General features: G+C 43.4%; 2 protein-coding genes across 2 annotated transcripts in view; one reads left to right on the plus strand and one right to left on the minus strand.

Annotated features, from left to right (window-relative positions):
* The first annotated feature begins 487 nt into the window (after positions 1-487).
* Positions 488-8,956, plus strand: LOC138975571 (uncharacterized). The gene is made up of 6 exons (XM_070348293.1): positions 488-704; positions 2,365-2,567; positions 4,144-4,403; positions 4,770-4,955; positions 7,289-7,498; positions 8,025-8,956. Exons 1-6 carry the CDS (start codon positions 529-531, stop codon positions 8,271-8,273), a joined length of 1,284 nt encoding a protein of 427 aa, XP_070204394.1. The 5' UTR covers positions 488-528; the 3' UTR covers positions 8,274-8,956.
* Positions 8,957-9,190: 234 nt separating this feature from the next.
* LOC138975576 (notchless protein homolog 1-like) overlaps positions 9,191-15,000 on the minus strand; it is a 60,629-nt gene continuing 54,819 nt past the window's right edge. The window contains exon 15 of the mRNA XM_070348298.1: positions 9,191-9,473. Within this exon, the coding sequence (XP_070204399.1) occupies positions 9,461-9,473 (13 nt within the window). The 3' untranslated portion in view covers positions 9,191-9,460. The remainder of the gene's footprint in view (positions 9,474-15,000) is intronic.

Genomic DNA, 15,000 nt, shown 5'->3' on the forward strand with positions numbered 1-15,000 from the left:
GGGGGGGTGCACCTGCACCCTGTGCACACCCCCCCCCCCCCCTCGTCCGCCCCTGCAAAGCAACGAGTGTAAATCTGGTACGACACAGCAAGTCATGTAGTATTCTGTTTATCCTACATACTGTACTTACGTGTATTTTACTGAAAATGTCTTGCAGTCGAAGCAGCTAAATTGAAGACGCTTGTTTTGGAACCTCGATCTCTTCTAAAGCCTCGTGCAATCTATTACGTCAAAGCAAAGAAACGTCCCTCTGAAAGTGTGGCGTGACGTGTTAGTTCTAAAGATTCATCGAGGGTAATAAGCGAGCGCCATTTTTGTTTCTATAATGACGTTTGTCTCGGTGACTTTGGCTTCATAGGCAGTGGAAAAACAGGTCCGTGCCAGACTTGCTTGACATGACCTCATTTACATGATATACACACGTGTACGTGTGATTTGAACGATTATTATCTCACGGGTGTCTCTCTCACGTATGTAGGATAAAAACAAATTACTGTCCACAGATCAGGATACGCACTTTACTCAGACATGGGCAAGCGTTGCTGTCAGACGTTCTATGTCGTCATCATCATCTTCCTCGAATTCCTTGACGTCATCGGCGACTGGCTGCTATACGCTGACATCAGCGTCAAGGAGAAAGGTCTGGTGTACGGACCGCCTGAGAAACCTGCCATCCATGCTTTGTTGGCCTTCTCTATCATCGGGTAAGTGAAGTGATCTTTGTGTTCTTTTATGAATAAAAAAAAGGTTAGTTTATGGAATGTTTAATTACAGAGAAAAACAAGTCGATTAAGGCGAAAATACAACATTTAGTCAAGCTGTCGAACTCACAGAATGAAACTGAACGCACTGCAATTTTTCAGCAAGACCGTATACTCGTAGCATCGTCAGTCCACCGCTCGTGGCAAAGGCAGTGAAATTGACAAGAAGAGCGGGGTAGTAGTTGCGCTGAGAAGGATAGCACGCTTTTCTGTACCTCTCTTCGTTTTAACTTTCTGAGCGTGTTTTTAATCCAAACATATCATATCTATATGTTTTTGGAATCAGGAACCGACAAGGAATAAGATGAAAGTGTTTTTAAATTGATTTCGAAAATTTAATTTTGATCATAATTTTTATATTTTTAATTTTCAGAGCTTGTTTTTAATCCATATATATTATATTTATATGTTTTTGGAATCAGGAAATGATGAAGAATAAGATGAACGTAAATTTAAATCGTTTTATAATTTTTTTTTTTTTTACAATTTTCAGATTTTTAATGACCAAAGTCATTAATTAATTTTTAAGCCACCAAGCTGAAATGCAATACCGAAGTCCGGCCTTTGTCGAAGATTGCTTGGCCAAAATTTCAATCAATTTGATTGAAAAATGAGGGTGTGACAGTGCCGCCTCAACTTTTACAAAAAGCCGGATATGACGTCATCAAAGATATTTATCGAAAAAAAGAAAAAAACGTCCGGGGATATCATTCCCAGGAACTCTCATGTCAAATTTCATAAAGATCGGTCTAGTAGTTTAGTCTGAATCGCTCTACACACACACACGCACAGACACACACACACACACACACACACACACATACACCACGACCCTCGTCTCGATTCCTCCTCTATGTTAAAACATTTAGTCAAAACTTGACTAAATGTAAAAAAACACGAATCACGTTTTAAAGACGAGTAGGTCGACCTATAATGATCTTTGTGTTGCACGGATATATTATACAAATAATAATGAGACAATTAAAACAAAATCTTGTCCCAGTAAGGCTTTGACTTCTCAACATCAAGACGGCGATTTTGTTGTTGTGGTATTATTTTATTAAATTCTTATTCATTATTATCTTGTTGTTGTTGTTGTTGTTGTTGTTGTTGTTGTTGTTGTTGTTGTTGTTGTTGTTATGTTGGGTGTTTTTTTCACTCAAAGACGAGGACCATTTGGGAGAATACCTCGTTTATGTTGGTCACAAGCCTTTTAAAAAGATTTTTAAAACCTCAATTTAATTTTGTTGCCAAATTTTTTGGGCGGTTTTTTCATGTCATTTTCGGGCGACACACAAAGATTGACCTTGACTGGGGCCGCGCGCAATGCAAAAAAGTTCCCGGACGTCTTGAAGCCAAATTCACAGAAGTGTTCAAAATCAGACTAAAGATTATAATGCCCCCAAAATTTAGATCGCAGTGTATTAAATGTCATCCAAATTGATAGCCTCACAAGTGTCCGGCCTTACTCTCTACAACGTCTGAAAACCAACGGGAAAAGGTATGTTCAAATATGTACGTTGCGAGAAAATGCAGGAAATTATTTTACCACCCTGTATATGGTGTAATGATTCTGTGTTTTTTTTTCTCATCGCCAACGCAGAACCTTATGCTTCATCTTCGAAGGGGTGAACCTGATTCGGGATGAGAGAAGCAACAATGCCTGGCTAGACCCTGACATCGTGTCCGCAATCACCATCTGGTTAGAGGACGTGCCTCAGATAGCCATTAATGTCTACATCGCCCACTGTCGTGAGGACCCCATCAGCGTTTTCCAGCTCACCAAGGCTTCTATCGTACTCTTTGGTAAGTGTGGCCTTTCTGGTTTCTATCGTACTTTTTGGTAAGTGTGGCCTTTCTGGTTTCTATCGTACTTTTTGGTAAGTGTGTCCTTTCTGGCTTCTATCGTAATATTTGGTAAGTGTGTCCTTTCTGGCTTCTATCGTACTCTTTGGTAAGTGTGTCCTTTCTGGCTTCTATCGTACTCTTTCGTAAGCGTGGCCTTTCTGGCTTCTATCTTACTCTTTCGTAAGCGTGGCCTTTCTGGCTTCTATCGTACTCTTTGGTAAGTGTGTCCTTTCTGGCTTCTATCGTACTCTTTGGTAAGTGTGGCCTTTCTGGCTTCTATCGTACTATTTGGTAAGCGTGGCCTTTCTGGCTTCTATCGTACTATTTGGTAAGTGTGGCCTTTCTGGCTTCTATCGTACTATTTGGTAAGTGTGGCCTTTCTGGCTTCTATCGTACTATTTGGTAAGCGTGGCCTTTCTGGCTTCTATCGTACTCTTTCGTAAGCGTGTCCTTTCTGGCTTCTATTGTACTCTTTGGTAAGCGTGGCCTTTCTGGCTTCTATCGTACTCTTTGGTAAGCGCGGCCTTTATGGCTTCTATCGTACTCTTTGGTAAGCGTGGCCTTTCTGGCTTCTATCGTACTCTTTGGTAAGCGCGGCCTTTATGGCTTCTAGCGTACTCTTTCGTAAGCGTGGCCTTTCTGGTTCCTATCGTACTCTTTGGTAAGTGTGTCCTTTCTGGCTTTTATCGTACTATTTGATAAGTGTGTCCTTTCTGGCTTCTATCGTACTCTTTGGTAAGTGTGTCCTTTCTGGCTTTTATCGTACTCTTTGGTAAGTGTGTCCTTTCTGGCTTCTATCGTACTCTTTGGTAAGTGTGTCCTTTCTGGCTTCTATCGTACTCTTTCGTAAGCGTGGCCTTTCTGGCTTCTATCGTACTCTTTCGTAAGTGTGGCCTTTCTGGTTTTTGTTGTTCTGCAGCATACAAGCAGTCCCCAAAATGTTGCTACTTTTTATTTTGCTGAAAATGGTCTGTTTGGCCAGCTATTCGCTATTCCCTTTTTTTTTTAAAGTATAAAAGAGACCCTGAAAGTCATCGTGCACTTAGCACTTTGATAGGAGGGACTTGAATAGAAGACATCTTGACGTCGTGTAGCCACAGTCGTTTCTACCAAATATTTTCGGATACTGGCAGCTATATACTCTAACAGAGCTTTCCTGATAATGATATAGCTTCAGACTCTAACAGAGGTTGTTTTCTGATAATGGCAGCTGCAGACTCTAATAGGTTTTTTTTCTTCTAATAATGACACACTCACTTTCCCATAGTGACTGCTATAGATTCTGCCAAAGCTTTTCGATTGATGACAGCTACTGCTCTTCCCAGAGCTTATCTTATTAGTAAAGCTTTAGAGCTGGAGCGTTCCCTAAAGAAATAATATCTGTTACATGTTCTGCCAGAATGTACATGTCATCATTTACTAAATTACCAATTACTAAAGGCTGTTTCGCTATATGGCGAATTCGATTCGTGTTCGTGTTCTTGTTGAACTGTTCCTGGTCAACGTTTTCACAACACGGCTGTGTGAATTGCAGGTCTAGTGATTCGCATCATCGTCAGCTTTGTCCGATGCCAGCAGAAAGCAGTCAAATGCAAGGGCAGTTCGGGAATGACGGAGTGCAAGAAAAGACGGGTCTGCTGGTTTTTCATCATCGCGGGCCTGCTCGTCAACTCAGGTTGTGCCATCGCTGTCTTCATCTTTACCCAGGGTCATCAGGACACAGACGGTGGCATCAAAGTCCGTGAACCCACAGCTCTATTTGAGGATAAGTACGATGACGAGAAGTACTTTCAGGTGCGTCCCATACAGAAGATGCTTTCAGGTACAAAAAGGTACACTTTTGATCGCAATACCAGAGTTGCTGTGTTCTATTGTGTGTGTGTGTGTGTGTGTGTGTGTGTGTGTGTGTGTGTGTGTGTGTGTGTGTGTGTGTGTGTGTGTGTGTGTGTGTGTTTTGTTCTTTCTTACGTTTTTGTGTCAATAGTTTTGGTAGACATTTAATATTGTTACAAATTCAGTTATTTTACGAGTCAAACATAGACAAACCAATGTGCTTAACCTCGTTTTCATTTAAACCAGCCTACCTTTAATTGTTTTGAAATTATACACCTGTAGATCTGTAATGTCTTATAGTGCATGTGTATCTTCCTTCCATTTCAGAATGTCAGCGCGTTCATTAACCACCCCGAGTTCGATACCTCCTCACCCACCCAAGCGACAGGGAACACGGCCAACTGGGTCCGTCTCATGGACATCAATGACATCCGTGGCAGGGACACAGACGTGGACATGAACTACATCTACGAGAAGACCAACACACACCTCAGACTTGCAGTCTATCTAAAGGTAGGTCCAGTCACACTTCTGCGAGTGCTGCATCTATGAGAAGACCGACACGCACTTCAGACTTGCAGTCTATCTAAAGGTAGGTCCAGTCACACTTCTGCGAGTGCTGCATCTATGAGAAGACCAACACGCACCTCAGACTTGCAGTCTATCTAAAGGTAGGTCCAGTCACACTTCTGTGAGTGCTGCATCTATGAGAAGACCAACACGCACCTCAAACTTGCAGTCTATCTAAAGGTAGGTCCAGTCACACTTCTGTGAGTGCTGCATCTATGAGAAGACCAACACGCACCTCAGACTTGCAGTCTATCTAAAGGTAGGTCCAGTCACACTTCTGTGAGTGCTGCATCTATGAGAAGACCAACACGCACCTCAGACTTGCAGTCTATCTAAAGGTAGGTCCAGTCACACTTCTGTGAGTGCTGCATCTATGAGAAGACCAACACGCACCTCAGACTTGCAGTCTATCTAAAGGTAGGTCCAGTCACATTTCTGTGAGTGCTGCATCTATGAGAAGACCAACACACACCTCAAACTTGCAGTCTATCTAAAAGTAGGTCCAGTCACACTTCTGTGAGTGCTGCATCTATGAGAAGACCAACACTCACCTCAAACTTGCAGTCTATCTAAAGGTAGGTCCAGTCACACTTCTGTGAGTGCTGCATCTATGAGAAGACCAACACGCACCTCAGACTTGCAGTCTATCTAAAGGTAGGTCCAGTCACACTTCTGTGAGTGCTGCATCTATGAGAAGACCAACACGCACCTCAGACTTGCAGTCTATCTGAAGGTAGGTCCAGTCACACTTCTGTGAGTGCTGCATCTATGAGAAGACCAACACGCACCTCAGACTTGCAGTCTATCTAAAGGTAGGTCCAGTCACACTTCTGTGAGTGCTGCATCTATGAGAAGACCAACACGCACCTCAGACTTGCAGTCTATCTAAAGGTAGGTCCAGTCACACTTCTGTGAGTGCTGCATCTATGAGAAGACCAATACGCACCTCAGATTTGCAGTCTATCTAAAGGTAGGTCCAGTCACACTTCTGTGAGTGCTGCATCTATGAGAAGACCAACACGCACCTCAGACTTGCAGTCTATCTAAAGGTAGGTCCAGTCACACTTCTGTGAGTGCTGCATCTATGAGAAGACCAACACTCACCTCAAACTTGCAGTCTATCTAAAGGTAGGTCCAGTCACACTTCTGTGAGTGCTGCATCTATGAGAAGACCAACACTCACCTCAAACTTGCAGTCTATCTAAAGGTAGGTCCAGTCACACTTCTGTGAGTGCTGCATCTATGAGAAGACCTACACACACCTCAAACTTGCAGTCTATCTAAAGGTAGGTCCAGTCACACTTCTGTGAGTGCTGCATGTATGAGAAGGCCAACACACACCTCAAACTTGCAGTCTATCTAAAGGTAGGTCCAGTCACACTTCTGTGAGTGCTGCATCTATGAGAAGACCAACACGCACCTCAGACTTGCAGTCTATCTAAAGGTAGGTCCAGTCACACTTCTGTGAGTGCTGCATCTATAAGAAGACCAACACGCACCTCAGACTTGCAGTCTATCTAAAGGTAGGTCCAGTCACACTTCTGTGAGTGCTGCATCTATGAGAAGACCAACACGCACCTCAGACTTGCAGTCTATCTAAAGGTAGGTCCAGTCACACTTCTGTGAGTGCTGCATCTATGAGAAGACCAACACGCACCTCAGACTTGCAGTCTATCTAAAGGTAGGTCCAGTCACACTTCTGTGAGTGCTGCATCTATGAGAAGACCAACACGCACCTCAGACTTGCAGTCTATCTAAAGGTAGGTCCAGTCACACTTCTGTGAGTGCTGCATCTATGAGAAGACCAACACGCACCTCAGACTTGCAGTCTATCTAAAGGTAGGTCCAGTCACACTTCTGTGAGTGCTGCATCTATGAGAAGACCAACACACACCTCAAACCTCTATTTAAAGGTGGGCTCAGTAGCCTAAAACCTAAGCGGTCTTTTTTATGTTGTCCTGAGCATTCCGCGAAGATTGTGTCAAAAGTCCATGGTTGTACCGTTATACTTTGACTTGGTTCACATTGAAGTCCAAGATGTCGTGTCCAAGATGTCGAGTCATAGATGTGAAGATGAGGTTTTAAAAGACAAGCTGTCCTAACATTGCGGTAAATTTACAAACCTTATAAACGGAATATATGAGATAATTGGCTACTAAAAGAGGGTAATCCGTAAGTCCGGTGCGACTCAGAAAGGTACTTCTCCCGTTTATTAATCATTCTAATCTTATCGGCCTTTTGAATGTTCTCATGTTTCTATAAACTTTTTCCAACAGCCACAGGAAAACAATGGTGGGTGGCAGCTTTCGGAGTGTTATCAGATGGATGTGGCCACAAAGGCCATTGCTACAGTGGACGAGTCCACTTGCAAGGGGGCAAGCTTTTTCACTGGCACAGCATCACGCGTCTACATCACTTTCTCCTTCACGCCACCAGGCATGCTCTTCAAGAAACTCATCTTTGGAGACATCAAGTACAACATTAAGGTAAAGCCCCCCCCCCCCCCCGCCTCCCGAATATCGATGGTTGAGATAACTTGTCGAAAAAAAGCGTTTTGTTGGGGTTGGGGGGAGGGGGGGCGGGCAGTACCTACGAGTATCGTTCTTTTACTGTAACGTGTGTGCATGTCTGTGTTTTCTTCGTGAATTTGCAACAGAGTGCTTATCCCATCCCCCCCTCCCCCCCCCCCAAAAAAAAAAAACAACAAAAAAACCAAAAAAACTGTGTGGTTACGGTAACCCGACCAATGGTTTCTCTGGTTTAAATTAACGGCGAGACACGCACGTACACACGTCATGGAGAAAGAACAAACTGGCCGCAGACTTTACTGTACTTGAGCGTTCCATCCATCCGTTTATAAACTATCTGTTTTAAAATCGTTGACGGGCAGGTTAGGTACGTCGAAGAAATTGTTTCGATTTGAATGTTTTCTGTTTAATAGACAACAAATGTTTGTTTTTATTTTGTTAGATTTAAATACTTGAATTGATTTAGTCTTAATTTTATGTCCAGAACGGTCAGTGCACAGAGTTGACAAGAGCCCCTGCCATCCACTACTATCGTGTCAACGCCACGATCAGTAGCAACGACACACACCATCTCCTGATGGAAGGCGGCAGGCCGCGTTTCTATCCCAACGACCGAGTTCACCTCGAGGACATCAGTGAAGTGTGGAAGACAGGTTTTGGTGGGTGTGAAAGTTCTGGAAGTCTGGCGCCAAATTTTGACGAGGAGATCCCTGTGGAGTGTTCTAATACTTAAAATGTAAAGAGTGATTGAACAGGGAGTGTGTGTGTGTGTGTGTGTGTGTGTGTGTGTGTGTGTGTGTGTGTGTGTGTGTGTGAGTGTGTGTGTGTGTGTGTGTGTGTGTGTGTGTGTGTGTGTGTGTGTGTGTGTGAGCCTTTGTAAACGCGTGTGTGCGTGCGTGAGTGTGTGTGTGTGTGCCAGAGAGAGAGAGAAAGAGAGCGAGGGAGAGAGAGCACGAGAGAGAGAGAGAGAGCGAGGGAGAGAGAGAGAGAGAGAGAGAGAGAGAGAGAGAGAGAGAGAGAGAGAGCGCGAGAGAAACAGAGAGCGTGAGAGAGAGAGAGAGAGCGCGCGCGAGAGACAGAGAGAGCGCGAGAGAGACAGAGAAAGAGAGAAAGAGAAAAAAAGAGAGAGAGAGCATCTTTATAATGTCATCATAGTTTACCCATGTTTAGTTGCAGGGCCTGTACGTCCGAAGCTGAGTTAAAATGAGGAAATCTTTCAATAATTTAGTGATTAGGAGGAGGTATGCATGGCAACACGTGTGCACGCAATTGTGTTCGTTTGAACATATTTTACATATCTTTCCCGAAACATTGCTAAAATAAAAGTAACGTTATTAGCGATTCATTATTTTTGTTTTTAATTTTTGACGGGGTCCATTTTGTTTGCAATGCTTGATGAATAAAAAAAAAGTTTTTATACACAACTCTGTGCTTGACCATTTGCGTGCGCGTCAGTGTGCGTGTGTGCATGCGAAAGAGAGAGAGAGAGAGGGGGGGGGTGGGGGGGGAGAGCGAGAGAGTAAACATTAATCAACACATACATCATTGGTCAAAAAAAAAACCCACAAAAAAACCCCCAAAAAACACATACATCATTAAATGAAGGAATTTATAACAAAATAAATACATAAACAACGTGAGACGGGTAAATGATGTAGCAATTTCATTTATTTCAGAAACCGAAAAACATGCCTCCTAGCATAACTTACACCAGAAATCTTGCCATTGTCACTTGAATCCGCCGTTCTTGAATCAACACATCGTAAGCTTCCACTGGTTAGAGCGTCGACACTGTGTATTCCGGAGGTTTCTTGGGAGCCCAGTGTAAGGGGTGATTTCGCTGATACAGGCATAGTCTCTGATACAGGTTGCGATCTCGTGTTGCTCATGAATCCTTCGCTGCATTTTTCTTTTTGAAGTTTAGGCTCGCCATCTGAAACACATAAGAAAATATAATTCATGACACGCGCAAACAAAATTTATGTGCGACAAAAATTAGTCAACACTAAAAATGCACACATTCACAGCGGCACGGGACAAACTGAAACAAAACAAAAACAACAAAACCCGTTAACAAGCACTGACACACAAAGGTGTATACAAAGACGACACCCCCACCCGCCCCCTTTCGCATCGAAAACTATGTTTGCACCGACTGTACAAGCTAGTGCTCAGACTGAAAAATGTGTCTGTGTCATTTTGGATTCGGTTCCACTTCAGGTTCAGGCAGCATGGAGGAAAGCGTTATACATGTTCCGTGTAACTTTTTTACGCCGCCTTTATATGGATATGGCGGTGTATAGAAATCGCTCTGTCTGTCTGTCTGTCCGTCCGTTCGTCCGTCCATCTGTATGTCTGTCTTGTACGTCACGCGCTCCTGCTTTGTCCTACTTCTCAGTGGAAAGTGCAGCCAAGACTCGACAGATGGCCAGAGCTCATTAACACCAGCGGCTGAGTGGTGCCGAGGTCAACTCTCTCGTATGGCAGCTAGCACGCACATCCTGCTGATTGAAAATATTACCTGCTCTTCCGTATAACAACCGCGGGACAATCATATGATATCGACCAAAAGATTTACAATAAGCACTACCCTCAACTGAAATGCTAGATATTGTATATGTCACGATCAAAATAGAATGAAGTTTTCTTTAAACCAAAAGATTGACACTGACGCATGTCACGTGCATGTCTTCCTGCCTGTAGTGTTTATATATTACGATGCGACAGGTGTCTGGCAGGATTATCTGTCTGTGCATGATAACGAAGATCAAGTGAGGGCGGCGCTACTGTAGAATTAAAAGGCCGGCTCACGGTCAACCGCCGGGAAGATCACAGTTCCCACTTTTAGCGCAAAAAAAAAGCAAAAGTCTAGTTTCTGCTAAAGTAAGAGAAAGCTCAAAAGTTTCGGTGCCCGGACAAATACTAAAAATCAACACCCTACCGCCCTGATATGGCCCTTCGTGGTCGGCTGGGCGTTAAGCAAACAAACAAACAAACAAACACCCTGCAAGCTCGCTGAGGTGAACTTTTTTTTTAATGAATTAATATCACACAAACTCTTATTGATACATCAAGAAATTCCCACTGTGACCAAAGAGCAGCCGGGATGTTGATTGTTGGTACGTGACCAAGTAGAGGTATGGTCATATCCCATGTAGGACTGGGTGGCCGAGACTGGGTGGCCGAGTGGTAACGACTGGGTGGCCGAGTGGTAACGACTGGGTGGCCGAGTGGTAACGCACTTGCGCTCGGAAGCGAGAGGTTGCGAGTTCGACCCTGGGTCAGGGCGTTAGCAATTTTCTCCCCCCTTTCCTAACCTAGGTGGTGGGTTCAAGTGCTAGACTTTCGGATGAGACGAAAAACCGAGGTCCCTTCGTGTACACTACATTGGGGTGTGCACGTTAAAGATCCCACGATTGACAAAAGGGTCTTTCCTGGCAAAATTGTATAGGCATAGATAAAAATGTCCACCAAAATACCCGTGTGACTAGTGGAATAATAGGCCGTAAAAAGTAGGATATGCGCCGAAATGGCTGCGATCTGCTGGCCGATGTGAATGCGTGATGTATTGTGTAAAAAAAATTCCATCTCACACGGCATAAATAAATCCCTGCGCCTTGAATATGTGCGCGATATAAATTGCATAAAATAAAAATTTAAAAAAATTAAAAAAATCCCTGCGCTTAGAACTGTACCCACGGAATACGCGCGATATAAGCCTCATATTGATTGATTGATTGATGTAGAAGACTGGCGAGTCCGAGACGAAAAGGAGCGTGCCTTTAAGAGAAGGTGAATGGACTTTCTTAGTCCATCCCATATACTCAATCTATTTGGAGTTGTGAGAACGCGACAGCAGTAATGCAGTATGATCGGATGCCTGAATGACATTTAATCATCTGCATGGATGACCACTTTGATGTTTCGATAAGACGGGTCATGAACTCTGTGACCTCTGCCTGCCTGCCTGCCTGCCTCTCTCTCTCTCTCTCTCTCTCTCTCTCTCTCTCTCTCTCTCTCTCTCTCTCTCTCTCTCTCTCTCTCTCTCTCTCTCTCTCTCTCTCTCTCTCTCTCTCTCTCTCTTTCCATGGGCAAACATATCTAAATATAAGCGTGTTTTACCTCGACCAACTACATCTGCGGTAGATAAACAGTTGCGGTTTTCTTCATTTCATCCACATTTTTCTGACATATAAAGATTTTTTTAACAATAGTGTGTAGTTACAAAAACATCCAAACACAACAGAATAAAGCGTGAGAGCACACACACACACACACACACACACACACACACACACACACACACACACACACACACACACACACACACACACACACACACACACACTATTTAAACTATTTCCAAAACATAGCAAAATCAACCATACACAGTTAACGGGAACACAGATAAACTACTTTTTTATCACTAGCGACTGAGAAGGCAGTGTGAGATCTCTACGGTCCCTATATATATACCGGCTAATTTCAACAACAACAAGAATCCCCACATTATTCATCACTCTCTTTGTTCCGTGGTTAGTCTGACACAGCCGCACAAAAAAACCCCATTAAACTTGAATAGTGTGCAGCAGTTGACGTTATGTGTAAAGCAGTGCCATCTCAAAACATCGCCATTTATGGCCCTGTCACACCTTAACGTATTAGCCAGCGTGTGCCGACGTATCAAACTTTCCCTAAAACGCTGGCGTACGCTGAACTATCCATGTTTTTTTTCTCAATTTTGGGCGTATACATAGCGTATTTATAACGAGTTGGGCGTATACATAGCGTATTTATAACGAGTTTGACGTACACATATCGTGATAGTAACGTATATAGAAGATTTCGATAACTTATAGATAACGTATACCAACGAATGCTTAACGTGTTGCCGGCGTTCACAACTTATGTCCAACGATAGTCTAACGTATGCATAACGTATGCATAACGTATGCAGCGTATCGCCGACGATCACAAGTCGTAGCCTATACACAAAAAATTTAAAAAGAGTGAAGGCATCGTTGTCGTTGGGAAGAGGCTCAGGGTCAGGAAAACCTAGGGTACGCATTAATTCCTTCAGCTCACAGGAATTGTATATCTGCGCATCTGATGCTGATCCAGTACCACTAATATCTGCCCAAATGAATTTGTAGTCGGCATCTACAAGCGCCATCAGAACAATGGAGTAGAATCCTTTGTAGTTGAAGTATAGACTCCCACTCTTTGGGGCCCGATTGAGATACAGGTGAGCAAGTCTGCTTGGCAGAGCTCCTAGTTTTCTCTTTATCTTTAGGTTTGTCGGCCATGTTGAAAATCAAAAATGACCAACAACTGCTCAAAAGACAAGTGGCAAAACGTTCAAAAACGCTAAGAAATCTTCTAGTTATACAAAAAAGGAACGCTCTCATCAATTCCTGAAGAAGTGAAGAAGGACGTAGATAGGTTACCAATATTCGATGGCCTTCCCTGAGAGATAGGCCGATGGCTTAAGAAACAAGAGGCGAAGCCTTCAAGGCTCACGTAAGAAATCGACAAACAGTAACACAAACTCAATCACTCCGTCACACATACACACACACACACACACACAGTAAGCATAGGTGAAACTGTGCAAGAAAGCGAGACACTGGATCTGCCAACTAGTCTCGGCCCGCTCACAATAACAATGACCGAGACTTTCAGTAATTCCTTTGCGTGACGTCTAACCCTCTTACGTCATAATGTGACGTCTTCAAATGTTAAAGTTTCTATCACACACGTCAAACACTTTTGACCGAGACGTAATCTTCTTATGCGAGCTTTATCCATAGACTCGGAAATGTTAAAGTTTCTATCACACACACACACACACACACGCACAGACAGACAAAAGTTAGCACCGCATAGGCTACACTTACGTGAGCCAACAAGAAGAGCAAACGCTCGATCGAGTCACTTTCGCAGTTCTGAATATTATATGAGGCATCAGATGGACAGGAAGAAATTGCTATTCACAACACAATGAGTCACGTTCACATAAAATTTGAGCCCGGTCACTTTTATAGTTTCCGAGAAAAGCCCAACGTTAAGTTGTGTGTTGCCGAACAGAAAAGGCTAGTTATCTCCCTTGTTTTTCTGATAACGTTCGTAAAAGGCTACAGATGTAAATACTTTGATGTAAAGAATAATCCTACAAAGTTTCAATCACATCCGATGAACTTTGTCAAAGATATAAAATGTCTAATTTTTCCTTTGACGCTGACCTGTGACCTTGAAAAAGGTCAAAGGTCAACGAAACCATCGTTAAAGTGTAGAGGTCATTGGAGGTCACGACTAAACAAAATATGAGCCCGATCGCTTTGATAGTTTCCGAGAAAAGATATAAAATGTCTAATTTTTCCTTTGACGCTGACCTGTGACCTTGAAAAAGGTCAAAGGTCAACGAAACCATCGTTAAAGTGTAGAGGTCATTGGAGGTCACGACTAAACAAAATATGAGCCCGATCGCTTTGATAGTTTCCGAGAAAAGTCCAACGTTAAGGTGGTGTCTACGGACGGCCGGCCGGACGGACAGACTAACACTGACCGATTACATAGTCTTTGATAGTTTCCGAGAAAAGATATAAAATGTCTAATTTTTCCTTTGACGCTGACCTGTGACCTTGAAAAAGGTCAAAGGTCAACGAAACCATCGTTAAAGTGTAGAGGTCATTGGAGGTCACGACTAAACAAAATATCCAGAGAGCAGCAAGTCAACCTCATCAGGCTGCGTACTGGCCACAACAGGCTCAATGCTCACATGAACCGAAAGTTCAAGCTGGCGCCATCACCAACCTGTGCCTGCGGTCAAGAGGACCAAACAGCGGAACACATCTTACAGCGATGTCCCTTACTAGATGAGGAACGAAAAGAAGTGTGGCCGTCACCAACTCCCTTGCAGACCAAACTATACCGCGGCAGTCGACAGGAGTTGGAGAAAACGACAACATTTATCACCAGTGCTGGACTGATTGTGTAACCTCTGCGAACGCCAAGAAGAAGAAGAAGAAGAACAAAATATGAGCCCGATCGCTTTGATAGTTTCCGAGAAAAGTCCAACGTTAAGGTGGTGTCTACGGACGGCCGGCCGGACGGCCGGCCGGACAGACTAACACTGACCGATTACATAGAGTCACTTTTTCTCAAGTGACTCAAAAACCGGAGCACCTCAAAACACGTCATGCAACGTGGGTTGAAGAAAAAGGAATGAGTGTCACCATGCCTTCAGGGCATAGAGTTTTGTTTTTAAGAGTTATCTCCCCATGTTACCATGGATGAGCGCTTCAATACCTTAGCAACCAAACGAGGTTCATTGCTATCTATGTGAGTTGGGTAAGAATATGAAATTTAATTTGATTTTATGACAACTTTAATGAGCAAACTAAAGGCTTCCGAGCTGAAATGCAATCCCATAGTCCGGGCTTCGTCAAAGATTGCTTGAC

The sequence above is a fragment of the Littorina saxatilis genome, linkage group LG9 (assembly GCF_037325665.1).
Source record: "Littorina saxatilis isolate snail1 linkage group LG9, US_GU_Lsax_2.0, whole genome shotgun sequence".
In the NCBI taxonomy this organism is placed as follows: Eukaryota; Metazoa; Mollusca; class Gastropoda; order Littorinimorpha; family Littorinidae; genus Littorina; species Littorina saxatilis.

Bases quoted from the DNA above. Each gene is read 5' to 3' on its own strand.
- LOC138975571 (XM_070348293.1), top strand. From the start codon at position 529: ATGGGCAAGCGTTGCTGTCAGACGTTCTATGTCGTCATCATCATCTTC. The intron at 2,568-4,143 runs GTAAGTGTGGCC...TGTGAATTGCAG, and splicing joins GGCTTCTATCGTACTCTTTG to GTCTAGTGATTCGCATCATC. The intron at 7,499-8,024 runs GTAAAGCCCCCC...TTTTATGTCCAG, and splicing joins ACATCAAGTACAACATTAAG to AACGGTCAGTGCACAGAGTT.